The following is a 16115-nucleotide window of genomic DNA, read 5'->3' as shown; positions in this document are numbered from 1 at the left end:
TTTTTTAGTTAAGGTAAGACATGCACAAAAAAATCCAAAACACTTCCCTTCTCCTAGCCTAACCTAATAAATCAACTTTTAATATGATGACTTACCAGCCCAAATCCAAGCTGAATTGAGTTTTATTTTAAACTTTTTTGTTTTTTCATCGTCACTAAAAGAGGTATGAATCTATTTTCATCGTCACTAAAAGGGGGTTGGAGAATTCAAGGCCAATTCTGTGATATACTGCGCATTCGGAAGTGAATGCACTTTGGAGAAGGATCAGTTCGAAGAGTTGCTCCTAGGTTTGGAGTTCACTGGCATGCCATTCTTGGCAGCACTTAAACCAGCTGCGGCTTATGAGTCGATGGATTCTGGAGGTTTTCAAGTTGCATTGTCTGAAGGTTTTCAAGAGAGGATCTGTGGAAGAGGTATGGTCCATGGAGGATGGGTTCAACGGCAGTTGATTCTGGAGCATCCATCAGTTGGATCATTGTGGATCAGGTTCCTTGTCTGAGGCATTGATAAATAAATGTCAACTCGTTCTAATACCACTTGGAGGGGACCATATATTCCAAGCAAGAATGATGAGCTTGCATTTGAAGGTGGAAGTGGAAGGGGAGAAAAGAGAAGGGTTGTTCACCAAGGAAACTGTCTTCAAGGCTGTAAGAACTATGTAATGGAGGAAGAGACGGAGTTTAGCAGAGACGTCAAAACCAACCGTGCAAAACTGGGAGAGTTCTTGAGCTGCAAGAGTCTAGAATCCTCTTACACTGACAGTTTCAATGTACATCCTCAAGTTCTTGGATAGCTACTCTTTTGATGGCTGTATCAACTTTAATCCCTGCAACATACTTCTAAAAGTTACAGTTTGATGAGTGCTTAAGCCCATCCATATTTTCCTGGTTTAAGTAATGAAAGCAAGAGGGTGCGATTGTTTAACCCAACCTTTGGACACTAGGACTAGTTACTTGGACAATGATCAATCTTTTATTAGTTGCAGGATGTGGAAGATGGTCACAAGCATCAGAAACCTGTGTCCATGCTCCACGACAATCTAAGATTCGGCAAAGAAAGCATGCCATGCATATCAGACTATGAGTATGAGTGTGAGCATGTGAAAATCGACAAAACAACCATTACTTTAGTACAAGAAGCCAGAGATCGAGGACCTCGTAAAAAATAATACAAGGACTGGACAACAGAGTTGAAAAATACCAGACACATCCAAAAACATTACTCAAGAGCTGAAGGAAGTTTAGCATTCTGTCCTCACCACATTCTAAAGAAGTAAAAATGATGCGCTTCCATATTGACTTCATATATGGTTTGTTAGCATCACAATATATAGACTTAACAGTAGCAGGGAACACAAATACTAAAACGGGTACCATATACTTTACATTTAAAGAAGTCCTCTTCAGTTTTGACCTTTGTCTCCAACTTAACTGTCGGAGGTTTGGTCGACTACTCTGTACAATAATTATCTGCCAGCATCTCATCCAGTAAACTGAGACGTCTCTTCAAATCAACAGAAAAAGGTTGGTGTCTTCCATTGCAAACTGGAAAGAGAAGTACTGCCAAGATATTTACTAAAGGAGTGAGTAAACTAACTTCTTTATAACATCATCTGCAGTTCCTCGTAAAAGAATCATCAGAAATACTTTGTTATAGACTTCTGTTAGTTTCCACATTCAGGCAAGATTCCGCAACTATGTTCCATGGATTACAGCAAAGCTATTTAAGAAATGATTTTATGAAATCACGGCCCATGGCCAGTGCCAGAAGTGTTCGTCTTTCCCTTATCAGAGGGACTATTATCTGCAGTTACAACAGCAGTGAGTCTTCCCATCTTCTTCTGCAGATCAGCTAGTGAATCCTTCGAAACTTTTCCTTTGGGAGTCTTCTTCCCATCAGCAAGTTTGAATTCTAACCTATATAATGCACAAGCATCGCAGTTGTTGATCTCATATTCATATAAATGCCACTCATGACAACCTGGAGGTTGTGGGTCCATATAATAGGACTTCTTCTTCCCCCCGAGCTCCTTCATCACCTGCTTTCTTGATTCATGCCATCCACGCCCACTGTAGTCTGGCAACGACCTCTGCTTCCTATTTCCACTGTCGAATGCTCTTCTAGGCTTATCAAAAAAGAGCCACTCCCTAATTGTTTCACCCTCAAGTAATGAAAGATCAAATAGCTCTGCAACATGGAAACCAGAGGCATCAGCCAAAATAAATATTAACAACTTTCTCTACCTTATTAAGTCACCTGAAGAAATATAATTAGCATACCATGGAGAGATCTGATCTATAGATGAATCTTATAACATATCATAATAAATTATTCACAACTGCTGAATGCAAGCAAGCATGCTGTAGAACTAATATGCAAGGTCACCGGCAATTGAACTTGAAGTTTAAACAAAGGGGAGAAAGGGGGAAGGCGTGCATGTAGACTTACCAGCTGCATTCCATGGGGACTTCATGACAGCAGCACCTTCACATTGAGGAATACCGACATTCTTACCCTGCATCTTTGCAGCAAGAGCATCAAATAGTAAATTATCCTTCAAATTGATGCCTCTGGGCCGCAAAACTGGAGTCATACCAGGGGGGCCTTCATTTAAGGCCAGGGTAGCATGAAAGCTGCTACAGTAGTCCTTGCACCATTCAGATCCTTGAGCAGGCCTGGTGCAGTCCCATAAAGCACATTTAGGCCCCATAAAAGCAGAAGGTGGAGGGCTGATATACTGTAGATTGTTACTCTCAGCATTTATTCCACACTCTTTGGTGTCATTAGTGCCAACAAAATGCCCAGGGTCAAATTCTTCATCTAAGGTGAACTGATGACAATCCAATAAGGTAGTTATATCAGGATCACTAACTGCTACATTTTGCAAACCTGAGGGGCCATTGGGTTGATGAAACCCCTGAAAACCAAGCTCCTGACTATGACTATTCACCAAATATTCCTGAAATGCAAGTGTTTTATGCTCATCAGCCACCACTCAGTATATCTCTATGCCATGAAAGACTACGATTCAGGGCACTAGGAAATCTTAAAGAGGGGAAAAAGAAAAGGCATACCATGTGAAAGACAGTAAATGACTACTTTAGCTGATCATTGAAACAACACATGGACATGAAAATGATAAAAAAGAATCCCAGTAAAAGCTCAAATCATTAACAAAATTGGCTTGAATGTTATGAATATAGCATTTAAAAACCACCGCCAATCCAAATCTTTACTTTCATAGTCTTAGACATGTGTCATCCAAAATCAAATCAGGACAGGGATAGTGTCATCTATTGGTCTTAAAGTTTTAAATTTGAGATTGAACAAACCACAAGGCTAGTAACACAAAATACGCTTCTTAGACATTTGCTTCACTAAATTAGCTTCAAGCAATAGGCTAGCTTCTTTTTTCTTCTTCAGAAAATTGAAGTAATAGTTATAGCATGCAGGTATGGATAAGCTGTGAAAAGACAATCTACTCCCTGAATGTCAATCATGGCATCAAGCTTCAAAGTTAAATGATAAGAGAATGGATGCATACTCAGTAAGCAAAAAAACAAAAAGAGGACCATAATTTTTCAGTATAAGACTTTCCTCATGCAAGCAGCTAACTTTATTTTTTTTCTTTTTCCAATTTCCAAGTCCGCAAACCAGATAAAAAATACAGTGCACCATTAAAAATTCCAATTCATACTCTTATAGGTTATCATGATGTAGCATTTCAATCACTGAAAGTGCGTATCCTATAAAGAACCAAGATGGTATGAACTGTAAAGCATGCTATACTCTACAACTGACTGGTCAGAAAAACATTATAATAATCCCCAAATAGGATCTCACATCTTGAAATGTTGTTAAATTGCCAAGATTAAGGTTTTGAAAATTGGGCTCAGGCTGTGTTTCTGGCTTCAAAACTGATTGCATTGTTAATGGACTTATGGCATCGTCTTCCTCCTCATACAATTGCAACAATCGGCCTATATCCTCTGAAAAGGATCCCAGACTGATATCCTACAAAATACCCATCACAAATCAACTCATCTAAATTACTAAGAGACAACTCTACACAGAGACAATACAAAAATTTCATTATCAACAGTATCGAATTACTATTAATAAATGGAAGATACTAACAAGCAAAGAATTTGCAGGTGATGGCACATCAAGCTCTGCTTTCCACTCACGAAGGCTTTGACACACCTGCTCCTCCAGCAAAGCAACATCATTATTTCTTCCCTCTTTCCTTGCAGCCTGAATGTTAAAGAATCTTTCTTCAAGATCATTTAGCCGGTTTTTTGCATTATCCATCAATAGATGGTGCGACGTAGATGCACATTTACTCTTTCCACCTTTCTGCATTGACCTTCTCCCTCTTCAAAACCCTAAAACAAACCAGAATCCAACAGTCAACTTTCAATCCAAAAATCAAAAATTCAACATGAAGCATCCAAAATAAGGTTCATGAATATCTGAAGCAGGACAAAGTACAAGCTTCCCTGGAGACAAAATTCAGGGCACAAAACAAACTAAGTAACCCTTGATTCAACTGATCTAAAGATAGCCTTTTTACAACTTATTTCAATCCTCAAAGCACTAATATAATTAGCACCAAAATCAAACTAAACATTAAAAAAAATCTCAATAAAATCGAATTATTTGCCTCTTACAATAACAGGATCACACAAATCACAACCCAAAATTGATGAGTTTGGGTCTAAAAAGTTATAAAAACAAAATCCCACAATCCAATGATCACAGAAACGTAGTTAAACGAAAACATTAAGCATAAACAAAACTAAAAAGAGAGGAAATTTATACCTATAAAAAAAATTATTGCAGCAGCAGAGGTTTTTTAATGGGGTAGAGATTGGAGAAAAGAAGAAGTTGCACTGCTGAGTGTGTTGTGCTATGGCTTCGGTATGGAAGGGAAGAAGACTTCACGCTCACCAAACTGCGAAAGCAAAAAGCTCGTTGCTTTAACACATAACATACGTATCATACCTCTTCTTTCCCTGAAAAGGAAATTTAGTGATCGTATTTGTATTTCTGTACCCAGAGCCAGCACCGATATACGGTCAAATTATACTACTAATTTTATTTTATTTTATTTATTATAATATATTTGATTTTATTTAATCTGCTAGCTCCAATATTTTCTTCAATACTTTTTTTAGAATTCTTACTTTTACTGATACTATTCGTACAAATCACGATCCAAATAAAACAATAAATGTAACAATTTACAGCATAATGAAGTTTTATTTTAGGTAAATTTCAATTTATTTTGATAAAGAAGTTTTGAGTGAATCCGATTTCTTGGATTTTATCAATGTTACCTATTAAAATTTAATTTATGAATTAACTAATTGAAAAAAAAAACCCACTCCCTAAACTTTTGGAATTTGATTCAATAAAATTATTTAAAAATAATTTGATGAGATTAATTTTTTTGATTTTCAATAAAAAGTTTAAATAATGTCATGTGCATAATTTATATTTAAAGGTAGAAATAAAAAAAATCTTTAAAAAAAGCAATAGTAGAATTTATATATCAAAATTAAGATTATATGTGTAGATTTAAAGCAATGAAAGAAATGCAAATTATTTTAAAATTACAGAAAAATATATCATTATTTATATATAAAAAAAACCTAGATTATTAATTTTATTAAAAATAGCTCATTTATGATAAATTAACATTATTTAATGTTGTGTATGTCCCTAATTTTTTATTTTTTTTATGGATTCATTTACTTTTAAGGCATAATAAATTATGACATATATATTAATGATAGAACCTTAAACTTAAACTTTTTGGCTCAACATGTAATGATTTCTTCCAATCATGGAAAACAAACACAAATGTGAAGTTTACGTTCAAGCTAAAATGATTAAGAAAACTTTTTCAATAGTTATAAAAAAAATGATGATATTCTTGATTTAACACATTCTGATATATGTAAATTAAATAGATATATAACTAAAGAGAAAATAAATATTCCATTACATCCATTAATAAGTCTAAATATACATATATATATTTTTATATTCATTAAGCATTTTATGAAAAAAAAATGCTACTAAATTAAGCATGGTCAAAAAACTATTTAATTATTTTTAATACTACAAAGACTAACTAATTAATTTTGATAAATTATATAATTAGCTCAAAATCAATATTTTGTACCCATTTTCCTTCATTCTATAACAATAGTGATTGTATCAACTACCTGACCTCAGTAACTCGTGGCTGCTGCCATGCTAGCTTGTTGGGTGGAGCTTCAATATCACCCAAATCATTTTCAGATCGCATGTTCTTCATCTGGGGCATTAAATGTCTGCATATATCCATGAAGTTAATGGCAACGAAAGATTGTTCGTTTATTATTAGGGCTACATATCATTACAACATCAGCCAGGCACTGTAATTTTGATCTGAATATCTCATCTCCATTAATATTTCAAGGTTTCCAGAGGCATCCACTGCTTTCTACTTCCAAGACTTCATTGTACAAGCTTTTCCTTCACCAATATAATGGCATGGTACACCTTCGTCTCTCTCTCTCTCTCTCTTCAATATTGAAATCATGCTTATTTAATTCGTTAAACATGTAACCGAAGCCTTTAATCATGTTTAATAACTTTGCTTGGAAGTCAGCTTTCAAGTCACCCTTATATATATATTAAACCAGTTATTATGATATCAACAGTTAAACACTTTTTTTTTTAAAAAAATAAAATTTTGAGTTCAACTCTCATAAATAAAATACACCATCACTATAAAAAAATTATTTTTTAATAGATTAAATTGACCCGACTGATATCATAATTAAAAAACTAGTGACTATATGGTTTCATTTATTGGGTCCATTAACACAAAGATTAGGAAACGAAAGCATTCCACACAAATCGCTAATTTCTACAAAATTAATAATCTTAATTACTTCTTTTTGAATTTTGTAATCGTGAAATTTATATCATATTCATAAATTCTCATTATTTCTTTTCTTGTTGTAGTGACCAAGGATTTTGCACCTCATATATACAAAAAAAAAAAACCCCATTACTATGAATAAATTGTGAGCTTATCTATCTTATATTGTTTCAAAATAAAGTGCGAGCAGTTGTTTAAGAATTTAAATATGAAAATCGTTGCATGGAGATGATATAATTAACTTTATTTTACTGCACATGAAAATATAGATTAAAAGTCTAAATTTAAGAGTACCTATCTCTTTCAACACTCAGGATATTAATTTTTGGATTTTTTTTTCTCATGTATCTTAAAGCAGGTTATTAAATCATAAAAATCTTATCTTAACGAATATTTTAAAATATTAACGCGTTATATCTGAATTGATATAATACCCTTCTTCTCCTTAAAAGATATTAAGTTAGAACATATCGTTTATAAAACAAAAATGATAAATATTTTAAAATACCATAAAATAATTTGTAAGAAAGTCAAATACAACTCAGTTTGATATTAGTGTTACATTAAAAAAAAAGGTGATGAAGATTTTTTTTTCTTTTTATCTTTTCATTATTTACTTATTCTCATTAATATATTTTAATGATGTTTGAAAGTATAATCATAGTTTTTTTTTAAATATGTTTTATTTAAAAATATATTAAAATAATTTTTTTATTTTTGAAAAATTATTTTTAATAATAACACATCAAAATCATTCAAAAATAAAATCATAATAAATTTTGTTTTTCAAATTTTAGCACAATACCAATACCAAACGTGCCGAAATTTGGAACATTATCGACCTTGAAATCAGGCTAGCCAGGCTCGGTCTTATGGGCCTAGAATTCGAGCCCATTATTGTTTCAATAGAAGGCTTCAGATTCTTTATGGATCTATAAAGTAGCCCAGACCATGTACAGCTTTAGCATGTTGCCTAAGAGACAAATTGGTTAAACCCTTTTAATTACTAAAACAACTCCACCAACTGGGGTCGGTTTTAGTAATGATATAAATAGTGAAATATTTCAATTGTTTAATATATTTAGTTAATAAATTTATGGCTCAGCTCAACGTGAGGTTGCGGGTTGAAGCATTAGATGCAATTGCATCTTATTACAAAATAATAATAATAATAATAAGGGGAGGACTAGCGGATGTTCCCCTTGTATAAAGTAAAAATAAAAATAAAACTTGTACAAGCGTGCAGGTCATCTCTATTATATAAACTCTTTTATTATATCAATGGAGTTCTATATATCTAAGATAATATCTATTCATATAAAGGGATGGATGGATGAACTGTAATTCCTTTAAAATCATAATAAATTGAAAGAAAAACAAGAAAATAGATCTCGTTCACTTTTCAATTTTTTTCTATCAGGAAGAGAAAGAGGAAATTGTCGAATTTCAATTTTAAAAAAATAATCATTGAAAAAGATTACAAATGATGAAGGAGGTTATGTTTAAATGTTTATTTACCTTAAAAACACCTAAAACAACAAATATAATTTTAAGAAGAATTTTTATTTCTAGTGGATTTTGAGTTTTTTAGTAGCCATGGATTGATTTAACAAGGTCTTTAAAGTGTTTTCTAAGTATTTTGAATAAAAAATAAATTAAAAATAAGATTTTAAATGAAAAAATAAAAGATTCTATTTTTCTGATCACCACAATGACTAGATTTTAGGTTGACAAAACGTTGAGTTATCTATTGATACAAGCAATGTATAATTTTTTTTTGATATACTTGGGGCAAACGATGCGTTGTCCACCCCATTAAATGTTTTTTTAAAAATAAAGCTGATGCTTGGGCTTGGGTTTGTAGGCCTGCTTGCAAGTTGTTGCTTTATTTAAGTACATTTGTTTTTTATATAATTTTTATGGTTGTATTTTGAAAAAAATAAGTTTAAAAAAAGTATGATTAGATGTGGTTAGTTGGATTTAGATATGTGTTTGGTAAATATTATAATTGACGTTTATATATAGAAAAAACATTTGTAAAATATTTGGTAGTTGTGAGATTGCAATTACTTTTCAAAGTGTTTTTTATTTGAAAATGTATTAAAATAATTTTTTTATTTTTAAAAAAGTAGTTTTGATATCAACGCATTAAAATGATATGAAAACACAAAAAAAATATTAATTTGAAATACAAAAAATTAATTTTTTTCAAAAGCGCTTTTGAAACGCAAAAACAAATAAAATTTTCAAAAAACTCAATTACAAAAACATATAAAATTGCTTCTCAAAAATTGCATTTCAAACTCAATTTTTTAATAGACCCTAAAATAAAAAAAAATTGGTATGTTACCAAATACCTTACTGCTTTTTTGCACCACAAACATAAAAGCTGCAAGTAAAACAAACACAGCCTTAGCCTGGCACTAGGCTTGGCCTAACCTAGTTTTTTTTTTTAATTTTTTTTTATAAAAATAATGCATTAGTTGCTTATATTTTTTCAAATAAATTTTAGATTTATGTTTTAATTAAATTATGATTATTTTTAAATGATATTGAGGTGTTTAATTTTTAGAGAGACATGTATGATTCAATTGTAATTATTTTTTAATTTTATATAGATTAAATTTTTTTTAATATTGATTTTTTATAAGATTTTTCATATGTGCAGCCTTGCATTATTTTTTTAATTATTGTTCAATAAATTTTTGTGTGTGTCGATTTCTATTATAATTTTTATATGTTTTTAGATTATACATTTATTTTGATAGAGAAATTCATTAAATATAATCAAGTAAATTATCAATATTGTGATGTTAGATATCTTGATTTTTATTTTTCGCTTGGTTTTCTCAATTTTTTTTGTTTATTATTGATGAATTTTCTTTTTCATTGCTTTATAGTTATTGGGTTGTTTAATTAGAGACATGCATAAGTTTTTCTATTTACATCTAAGAGTTTTTTTTAGTGTAAAAAAACAAGGTGAAGAGTTCTATGTATTAATTTCTTAATTATGTTTTAATGTTTAGGATTTGATGCTTATTCTTATGATTTTTTTAATTTTTTTTAATTTTTTTATGAAAGTTTCATTATTTTTAGTCTCACCCTTCAATCCAAATTTATTATGTATTTTATAAAATACCTTTGTCCTTTTGTTAATGTTTTTATTCTTTTCAATTTAACTATCAAATTTAAAATTTATTATTGCCTTTTGATTTATTTCTTATTACAATTTTAACATTTATTATTTTTATTGTATTTTTTTATTTTGAATTTTTTTTAAGTTGTTTTTTTTGTGATTTAACCCTTACGATATTTTCGTATATAATACTTTTAGTTTTATAACTCAGGTCATGGTTTAAAAAGTTAACAATAATTGAGTTTTTTTGTTTGTTTTATATATTTTTTTATTTTTCTTCCTATGAAATTATCATATTCTCATTTAATTTTTACTTTGTTAAAAAGTAAGATTATTGAGATATTTTTGAAATAATGTAAAAATATATTTCTATAATATTGACCAACATTCATATTTTATATTAAATGGTTGTTTTATTTTGCTTTATTTCTTATCAATATTTTATTTTTTTAATGATATTATTAAATTAATAGAGTTTATTAAACTCACTCGGGCTAATTACTTAAATATTATATTTTTTATTTTTTAAAAAATATTTTTTATTTTTTTTGATATTTTTTATGATAAAACAAAGGTGAGAACGCCTGGCACCTAACTAGCGTTTATAAGAAATTCAGTCAATAGATTTGCAAATCTTCTTGCCAAGTAACACTATCAAGTGTATCCATTAAATTATTATGTATAAAAAACGTGTGTCTAAATAAAGGAACTTGCTGTTATGGTTTCTGTCCACATAAAAATAGTGAACCTAAAAAAAAAAAAAAAAAATAGTGAACCTAAATAACTTGCTGTTATGGTTTCTGTCCACATTCCTCGATGCTGATGGCACCTCAACGAGTATGGGATGCCACATTTTCTTATGTCTACTTCTCCATGCTCCATCCCTACATATACACGCACAGCACTATAAGTTTAATCCAATTCATAAGAGAAAGTGAATAGCATTAGGCAACAGAAAGATGATCAATTTGGCCGATGGAAAGCATGATCGTGAGCTACTTAAAGCTCAAGCTCATATATGGAATCACATATTCAACTTCATAAACTCAATGTCTCTAAAATGTGCAATTGATCTAGGCATACCCGATATCATCAACAAACACAGCAAACCTGTGACCCTCCCTGAGCTCATTGCCGCCCTACCTGTCCACCCTGGCAAAGCTCGTTGTGTCCCTCGCCTCATGCGCTTGTTGATCCATTCTGGTTTCTTTGAGAAACAAAAGGTTAGCGAAGACGATCAAGAAGAAGGTTACATTCTCACCAATGCATCCCAGCTTCTCCTCAAGGACAATCCCTTCAGTGTAGCACCATTCTTGCAAGCCGTGCTTGACCCAATTTTAACAAAGCCATGGCATTTTGTGAGCACTTGGTTAAAAAATGATGATCCCACTCCATTTGACACGGCTCATGGGAGGACATTTTGGGACTATGTTGGCCATGAACCAGTGTTTAACCATTTATTTAATGATGCCATGGCTAGTGATGCTCGTTTGGTTACGAGAGTGTTAATTAATGAGTGCAAGGAGGTGTTTGAAGGGTTGGGTTCATTGGTGGATGTTGGAGGTGGCACCGGAACCGTGGCCAAGTCCATAGCCAAAGCATTCCCACATTTGGATTGTACTGTATTCGATCTCCCACATGTGGTAGCTGATTTACAGGGTAGTGAAAACTTGAAATATGTTGGCGGAGACATGTTTGAGGCTATTCCTCCTGCCGATGGAATTGTTCTAAAGGTATGAACTTCTAGTTTTATCTGATTATAAAATTTGATGTCAATATCCATATAATTACGCTTATATTTAAATCTTATATAACTTGGTACAATTTGCCTGAAGTTCTTATCAAATGATCATTGCGACTTAAATATAATATTTTGGTCAATATTACTCAAAATTTTAATTGATTATTAGCCATAACAGATGCATTTTAAGAATCATGAAACTGAAGGTAAAATTATATTCCTCTAATATTATTTTCCATGGACAATATCTTTCATCATCAATCGTTTATATATAAATATAAGTCTGGTAGTATATTGTTTAAACTCTATGAATAGCTCTTGTGTTCTCTTTGTGAGGAAAACAGTGGATTCTACATGACTGGAATGATGAAGAATGTGTTAAGATACTTAAGAAATGCAAGGAAGCAATCAAGGACAGGGAAGGAGGGAAGGTGATGATCATAGAGATGATGATGGAGAACCAGAAAGGAGAAGACGACTCAATTGAAACACAAATATTCTTCGATATGCTCATGATGATTTTGGTCACCGGCCAAGAAAGAAATGAGAAAGAATGGGCTAAACTATTTTCCGATGCTAGTTTTAGTAACTACAAGATAACTCCCATACTGGGTTTAAGGTCTATCATTGAAGTATTCCCTTGATGAGGAGAGCAATTGTTGCCTTTTAAGCATCTACTTAGCTGCCCCTGAGAATTACCTAATATCCCTTGTGTTCCAAGAAGCACGTTGCTGGTTGTTCCTACCTTGTGTTTCATTCTGGGTTTCTTTTTCTATTGTATCGGTAATCATATCAAGGACCAAATAAGTTATTTCTCTTACATGAATAAATAATTACTTATTACAAATAGATTGTTACTTTCACAGTTATGTTGTTGGCGTTTGGTAATCTGTTTAAAAGGTATTTCTGAAAAAAAATTATTTTTTTTTAATTTTAAATTGATATATTTTTAATATTTTAAAATTATTTTAATACGTTGATTTCAAAAATAATTTTTAAAATATAAAAAAATATTATTAATATATTTTTATAAATAAAAATCATTTTAAAAAATAATTATAATTATACTTTTAACCACGCTTTCTACTGTTTCATAATCAAAAAAATATGTGCACACGCGTGTGCGAGAGAGAAGAAAATACATCTGCGGACCCCTGAAGTGACAGCATCCCTAGTACCCTTACTCCAACTGAGCTTAGTTCTTCAAACATCTGCGCATCAGATTGGTTCACTTCCTGCCCTACGGTCTAAACCTGGAATGAATAGTTTCTGGAGAAGTGTAAAGATCACTAGAAAGAGTTCACTATACTATATAGGCTTCTGCTGGGCTCTTATAGCTGTAATAAGGAAAGACTTCTTTTTTCAGATCAATTCTATGGAACCAGATAAATGAGAGGATAGTTTCTGCCCCGTGACCGGTTCTTAAGTCGCGATTTTGCACTTAAATGATAGCTTTCTCGAGGAAAGATTGAAGGCTGACCTGGCCCTCACTCTCAAGGCTTTCGCTCCGGATGTCCCGAGATAAGCATTCATTCATACAAGCACAAAGACTTTTCCGTGCCTAAGAAAAAGGACGAATCTCCTCTTTCTTTTCTTTCTAGGCTGATAGTAGCCCTTCCTCCCCGAAGAGAAAGTAGGGCATTCACCTCTATCAATGACTTAAGAAAAGCAGCCTTTCTTAATAAAGAACCCGAAGGCGAGCTACCCTGCTCGTGACACATAGATAGGGCTTGCTGCTCCTTCCCGTCCCTCCAGTTCTTGATAGCAAAGGAAAGAGGCTAGCACTAGCAGTGCGTATTCCATCAAGAGCTGCTCAATCTATGCAACTTGGGATCTTATGGCTTCGTACTCTAGAAATTCCTTCATTAATAGGATACACTAACACAAACAAGCAGATCGGCACAGCTCACCTGCCTTTATTATCTCAGATCCATATGATGATGCAGAAGTTGACTCTTGATCCGAAGGGTTTGAGTGCAGCACTCTCTCCCACCAGCAACAAGGCACCAAGTGCTCTGTTCTCGTCCTCCCTGATCGCTCATGGCTTGGGCCATGATTGGGATCCAAAAGAGCTAACATTTTCACAGCGTTTAACATACCATTGCAAAATCACTAATGCTGGGGATTTTGTTTTTTTTTCCCCTTCGATAGTGTAGTTAAAGCTGTTTTCAATTGAATTTGAGGTTTAGGATGTTTTTAAATCAATTTTTGCGAATTGAAATTAAGCTTTCCTTTTCCGTAGGATAAAGCACATCCACATTGAAATTTGAAATTAAGATATTCACGATATATATATATATATATATTGTTCATATTGTTTCCTCATTTTTCTTCTATACTTTCTAGCGGTAGGTGTTAACTTTCATAAATTTATGTGTGCATTTCAATATTTTACTAACCTTTTCTTTTGTTTTTAGTATGGGGTATGATTCTAATTAGGATTTTTATGAAATAAACTTATTTAGATTTAAATAATAAACATAAAAAATATATTCTTAAAAATTAAAGGAATAACAAAGATTATCTTTTTTCATTTCACATATATATTTTTAATAATGATAAATCTTATCTTTTTTTAAAAACAAATTATAGGTGATTGTAGGGTGACTATCAATGACCGACCATCATCCATGTGATTGGAAATGTAAACCCAACATGTTTTAAGTAAATCTCGTGCAAAACGATTTTTGGTCCATCTTTAAATTTATCCTATCCAGTTTTTTTTTTCCCCATAATATAGTTGAATTGTGTCACATCCTCTTCTTTATAAAGTCTAAGCATTCAAATGGCTTCAGTAAGTATAAGATCAACCCAGTTCTGGGTTTAAGATCTCTCATTGAAGTTAATCCTTGATAAGCTAGCTCTTGATCACCCATGTATCATACTCTATGAAAATCATAAGAAATAATGTCTCTAGATTGTCATGTATTAAACATATTGCCTTGTTGCAAAATCGTAGTAAATAAATTAGTCTTTACAATAGATAGTTTTTCCGCGTAGATCATTTAATATAAAAAAAATGTTAAATAAAGCTAAGCAGTCATGCTATCCTGAGTAACCTAGGCCTACCAGGCTAAAATAAAGCTAAACACTTATGCCAACCTGGCCGGTCAAAGCACCTAGACATTTTTTATTTATTTAATTAAGGTGATGACATGCACTCTTTTAAAGAAAAAAAGAGATGCAAACGATATGTTATGTATGAAATTGATGTACTGACATGTGAACAAAATGTTACTTTCAATCAAAAAATAATTTGAAAAAATATAAATAACTTTTTTTAAAAATATAGTAATAATTAATTTTTATTTTTTTAAAAAAATATTAGAATAATATTTTTTTATTTTTTAAAAAATATTTTTTGATAAAAATAATCTAAATACATCTAAAAAATTAATTTAAAATAAAAAATAAAAAATAAAAAATAAAATAAAAATTATTTTTAAAACATAAAAATAAACAAATATGATAGTCACGTGAATATGCTGGTCATGACCATGCTATTTTTAGATAGATTAGAAAACTTATGAGTATTTTAATTTTTATATTCAAAATTTAATAGCCAAGCAATCTAAAAATATCCTCTACCATTCATCTTTCTCATATTAAATTACATAAAAATTATATATATGGTCAAGAAAAAAATCAAGTTTGAAAAAAAAAATCTAAGAATAAATAATTAGGTCATATTTGTTTTTTAAAAAATAGTTTCTAAAAAACTATTTTTTAAATTTTCTTGTATTTGTTTGCTATTAGAAAACTTGATCAATAAAAAACATTTTCTAGTCAAAGAAAAATTTGGATGAAAAATACTTTTTGAAAGTTGTGAAAAATTTAGAAATATTATATTATTTGTTAATTATATCAAATTTAATCCTCAAACTTTTGATTACTATATATATATATATATATTTTAATATTTATTTTTCAATTTCATCTTTTAAAATTTAATTTTTATATTAATTTTGGTCTTCATTTTTATAATTTTTATTTTCTTTTCCATTATATTTTTTTATTGAATTTTTTTATCTATCAAATTTAGTTCTCATTCTTTTGTTTGTTACTTATTTTATTTAAAATAATTTATGAAATATTAATTATTATTTTCGTCGGGTGCAAGAGCGTCGTCTGGTGACAGCGGAGGCTCTTGTCGTGTGACACGACTAAAAGATTGATGTCTTCTCCCAAGTGCAGGAGTGTCGAAGTAATAAATAACCCGGCAAGACCGGGGTCGAACCACAGGGAGGTTAATTGTAAAAATTATAAACAACAATTATAAAACAACAATAACAACAACAGTA

At 31.1% G+C, this 16115-nt stretch overlaps 2 protein-coding genes across 3 annotated transcripts; one reads left to right on the top strand and one right to left on the bottom strand.

Annotated features, from left to right (window-relative positions):
- Positions 1-1106: 1106 nt before the first annotated feature.
- Positions 1107-5022, bottom strand: LOC105109614 (transcription factor VOZ1-like). Of its 2 annotated transcripts, none has more exons than XM_011004362.1 (5): positions 4822-5022; positions 4138-4385; positions 3844-4014; positions 2449-2959; positions 1107-2187 (listed from the first exon to the last, which is right to left on the bottom strand). In XM_011004362.1, the coding sequence occupies exons 2-5, from the start codon at positions 4360-4362 to the stop codon at positions 1745-1747; spliced, it is 1350 nt and encodes a 449-aa protein (XP_011002664.1). In that variant the 5' UTR covers positions 4363-4385; positions 4822-5022; the 3' UTR covers positions 1107-1744. The 2 variants fall into 2 exon arrangements, with proteins under 2 accessions (XP_011002664.1, XP_011002665.1); XM_011004363.1 differs by having other exon boundaries at positions 4138-4391; positions 4830-5022.
- A 5943-nt stretch (positions 5023-10965) lies between these two features.
- Positions 10966-12530, top strand: LOC105109615 (trans-resveratrol di-O-methyltransferase-like). The gene is made up of 2 exons (XM_011004364.1): positions 10966-11806; positions 12159-12530. The coding sequence occupies exons 1-2, from the start codon at positions 11033-11035 to the stop codon at positions 12456-12458; spliced, it is 1074 nt and encodes a 357-aa protein (XP_011002666.1). The 5' UTR covers positions 10966-11032; the 3' UTR covers positions 12459-12530.
- The last annotated feature ends 3585 nt before the right edge of the window (positions 12531-16115 follow it).

The sequence above is a fragment of the Populus euphratica genome, unplaced genomic scaffold (genome assembly GCF_000495115.2).
Source record: "Populus euphratica unplaced genomic scaffold, PopEup_1.0 scaffold223.1, whole genome shotgun sequence".
NCBI lineage: Eukaryota > Viridiplantae > Streptophyta > Magnoliopsida > Malpighiales > Salicaceae > Populus > Populus euphratica.
The sequence above is the reverse complement of the archived record's forward strand: the minus strand, read 5'-3'. Positions and strand labels throughout refer to the sequence as shown.

Excerpts from the sequence above, each read along its gene's own strand:
- LOC105109614 (XM_011004362.1), bottom strand. The coding sequence starts at position 4,362 with ATGCAGAAAGGTGGAAAGAGTAAATGTGCATCTACGTCGCACCATCTA. Across the intron at positions 2,960-3,843 it reads ATTTAACAACATTTCAAGAT|GAATATTTGGTGAATAGTCA; the intron begins GTGAGATCCTAT and ends CTTGCATTTCAG. Across the intron at positions 2,188-2,448 it reads GTCCCCATGGAATGCAGCTG|AGCTATTTGATCTTTCATTA; the intron begins GTAAGTCTACAT and ends TCCATGTTGCAG.
- LOC105109615 (XM_011004364.1), top strand. The coding sequence starts at position 11,033 with ATGATCAATTTGGCCGATGGAAAGCATGATCGTGAGCTACTTAAAGCT. Across the intron at positions 11,807-12,158 it reads CCGATGGAATTGTTCTAAAG|TGGATTCTACATGACTGGAA; the intron begins GTATGAACTTCT and ends TGAGGAAAACAG.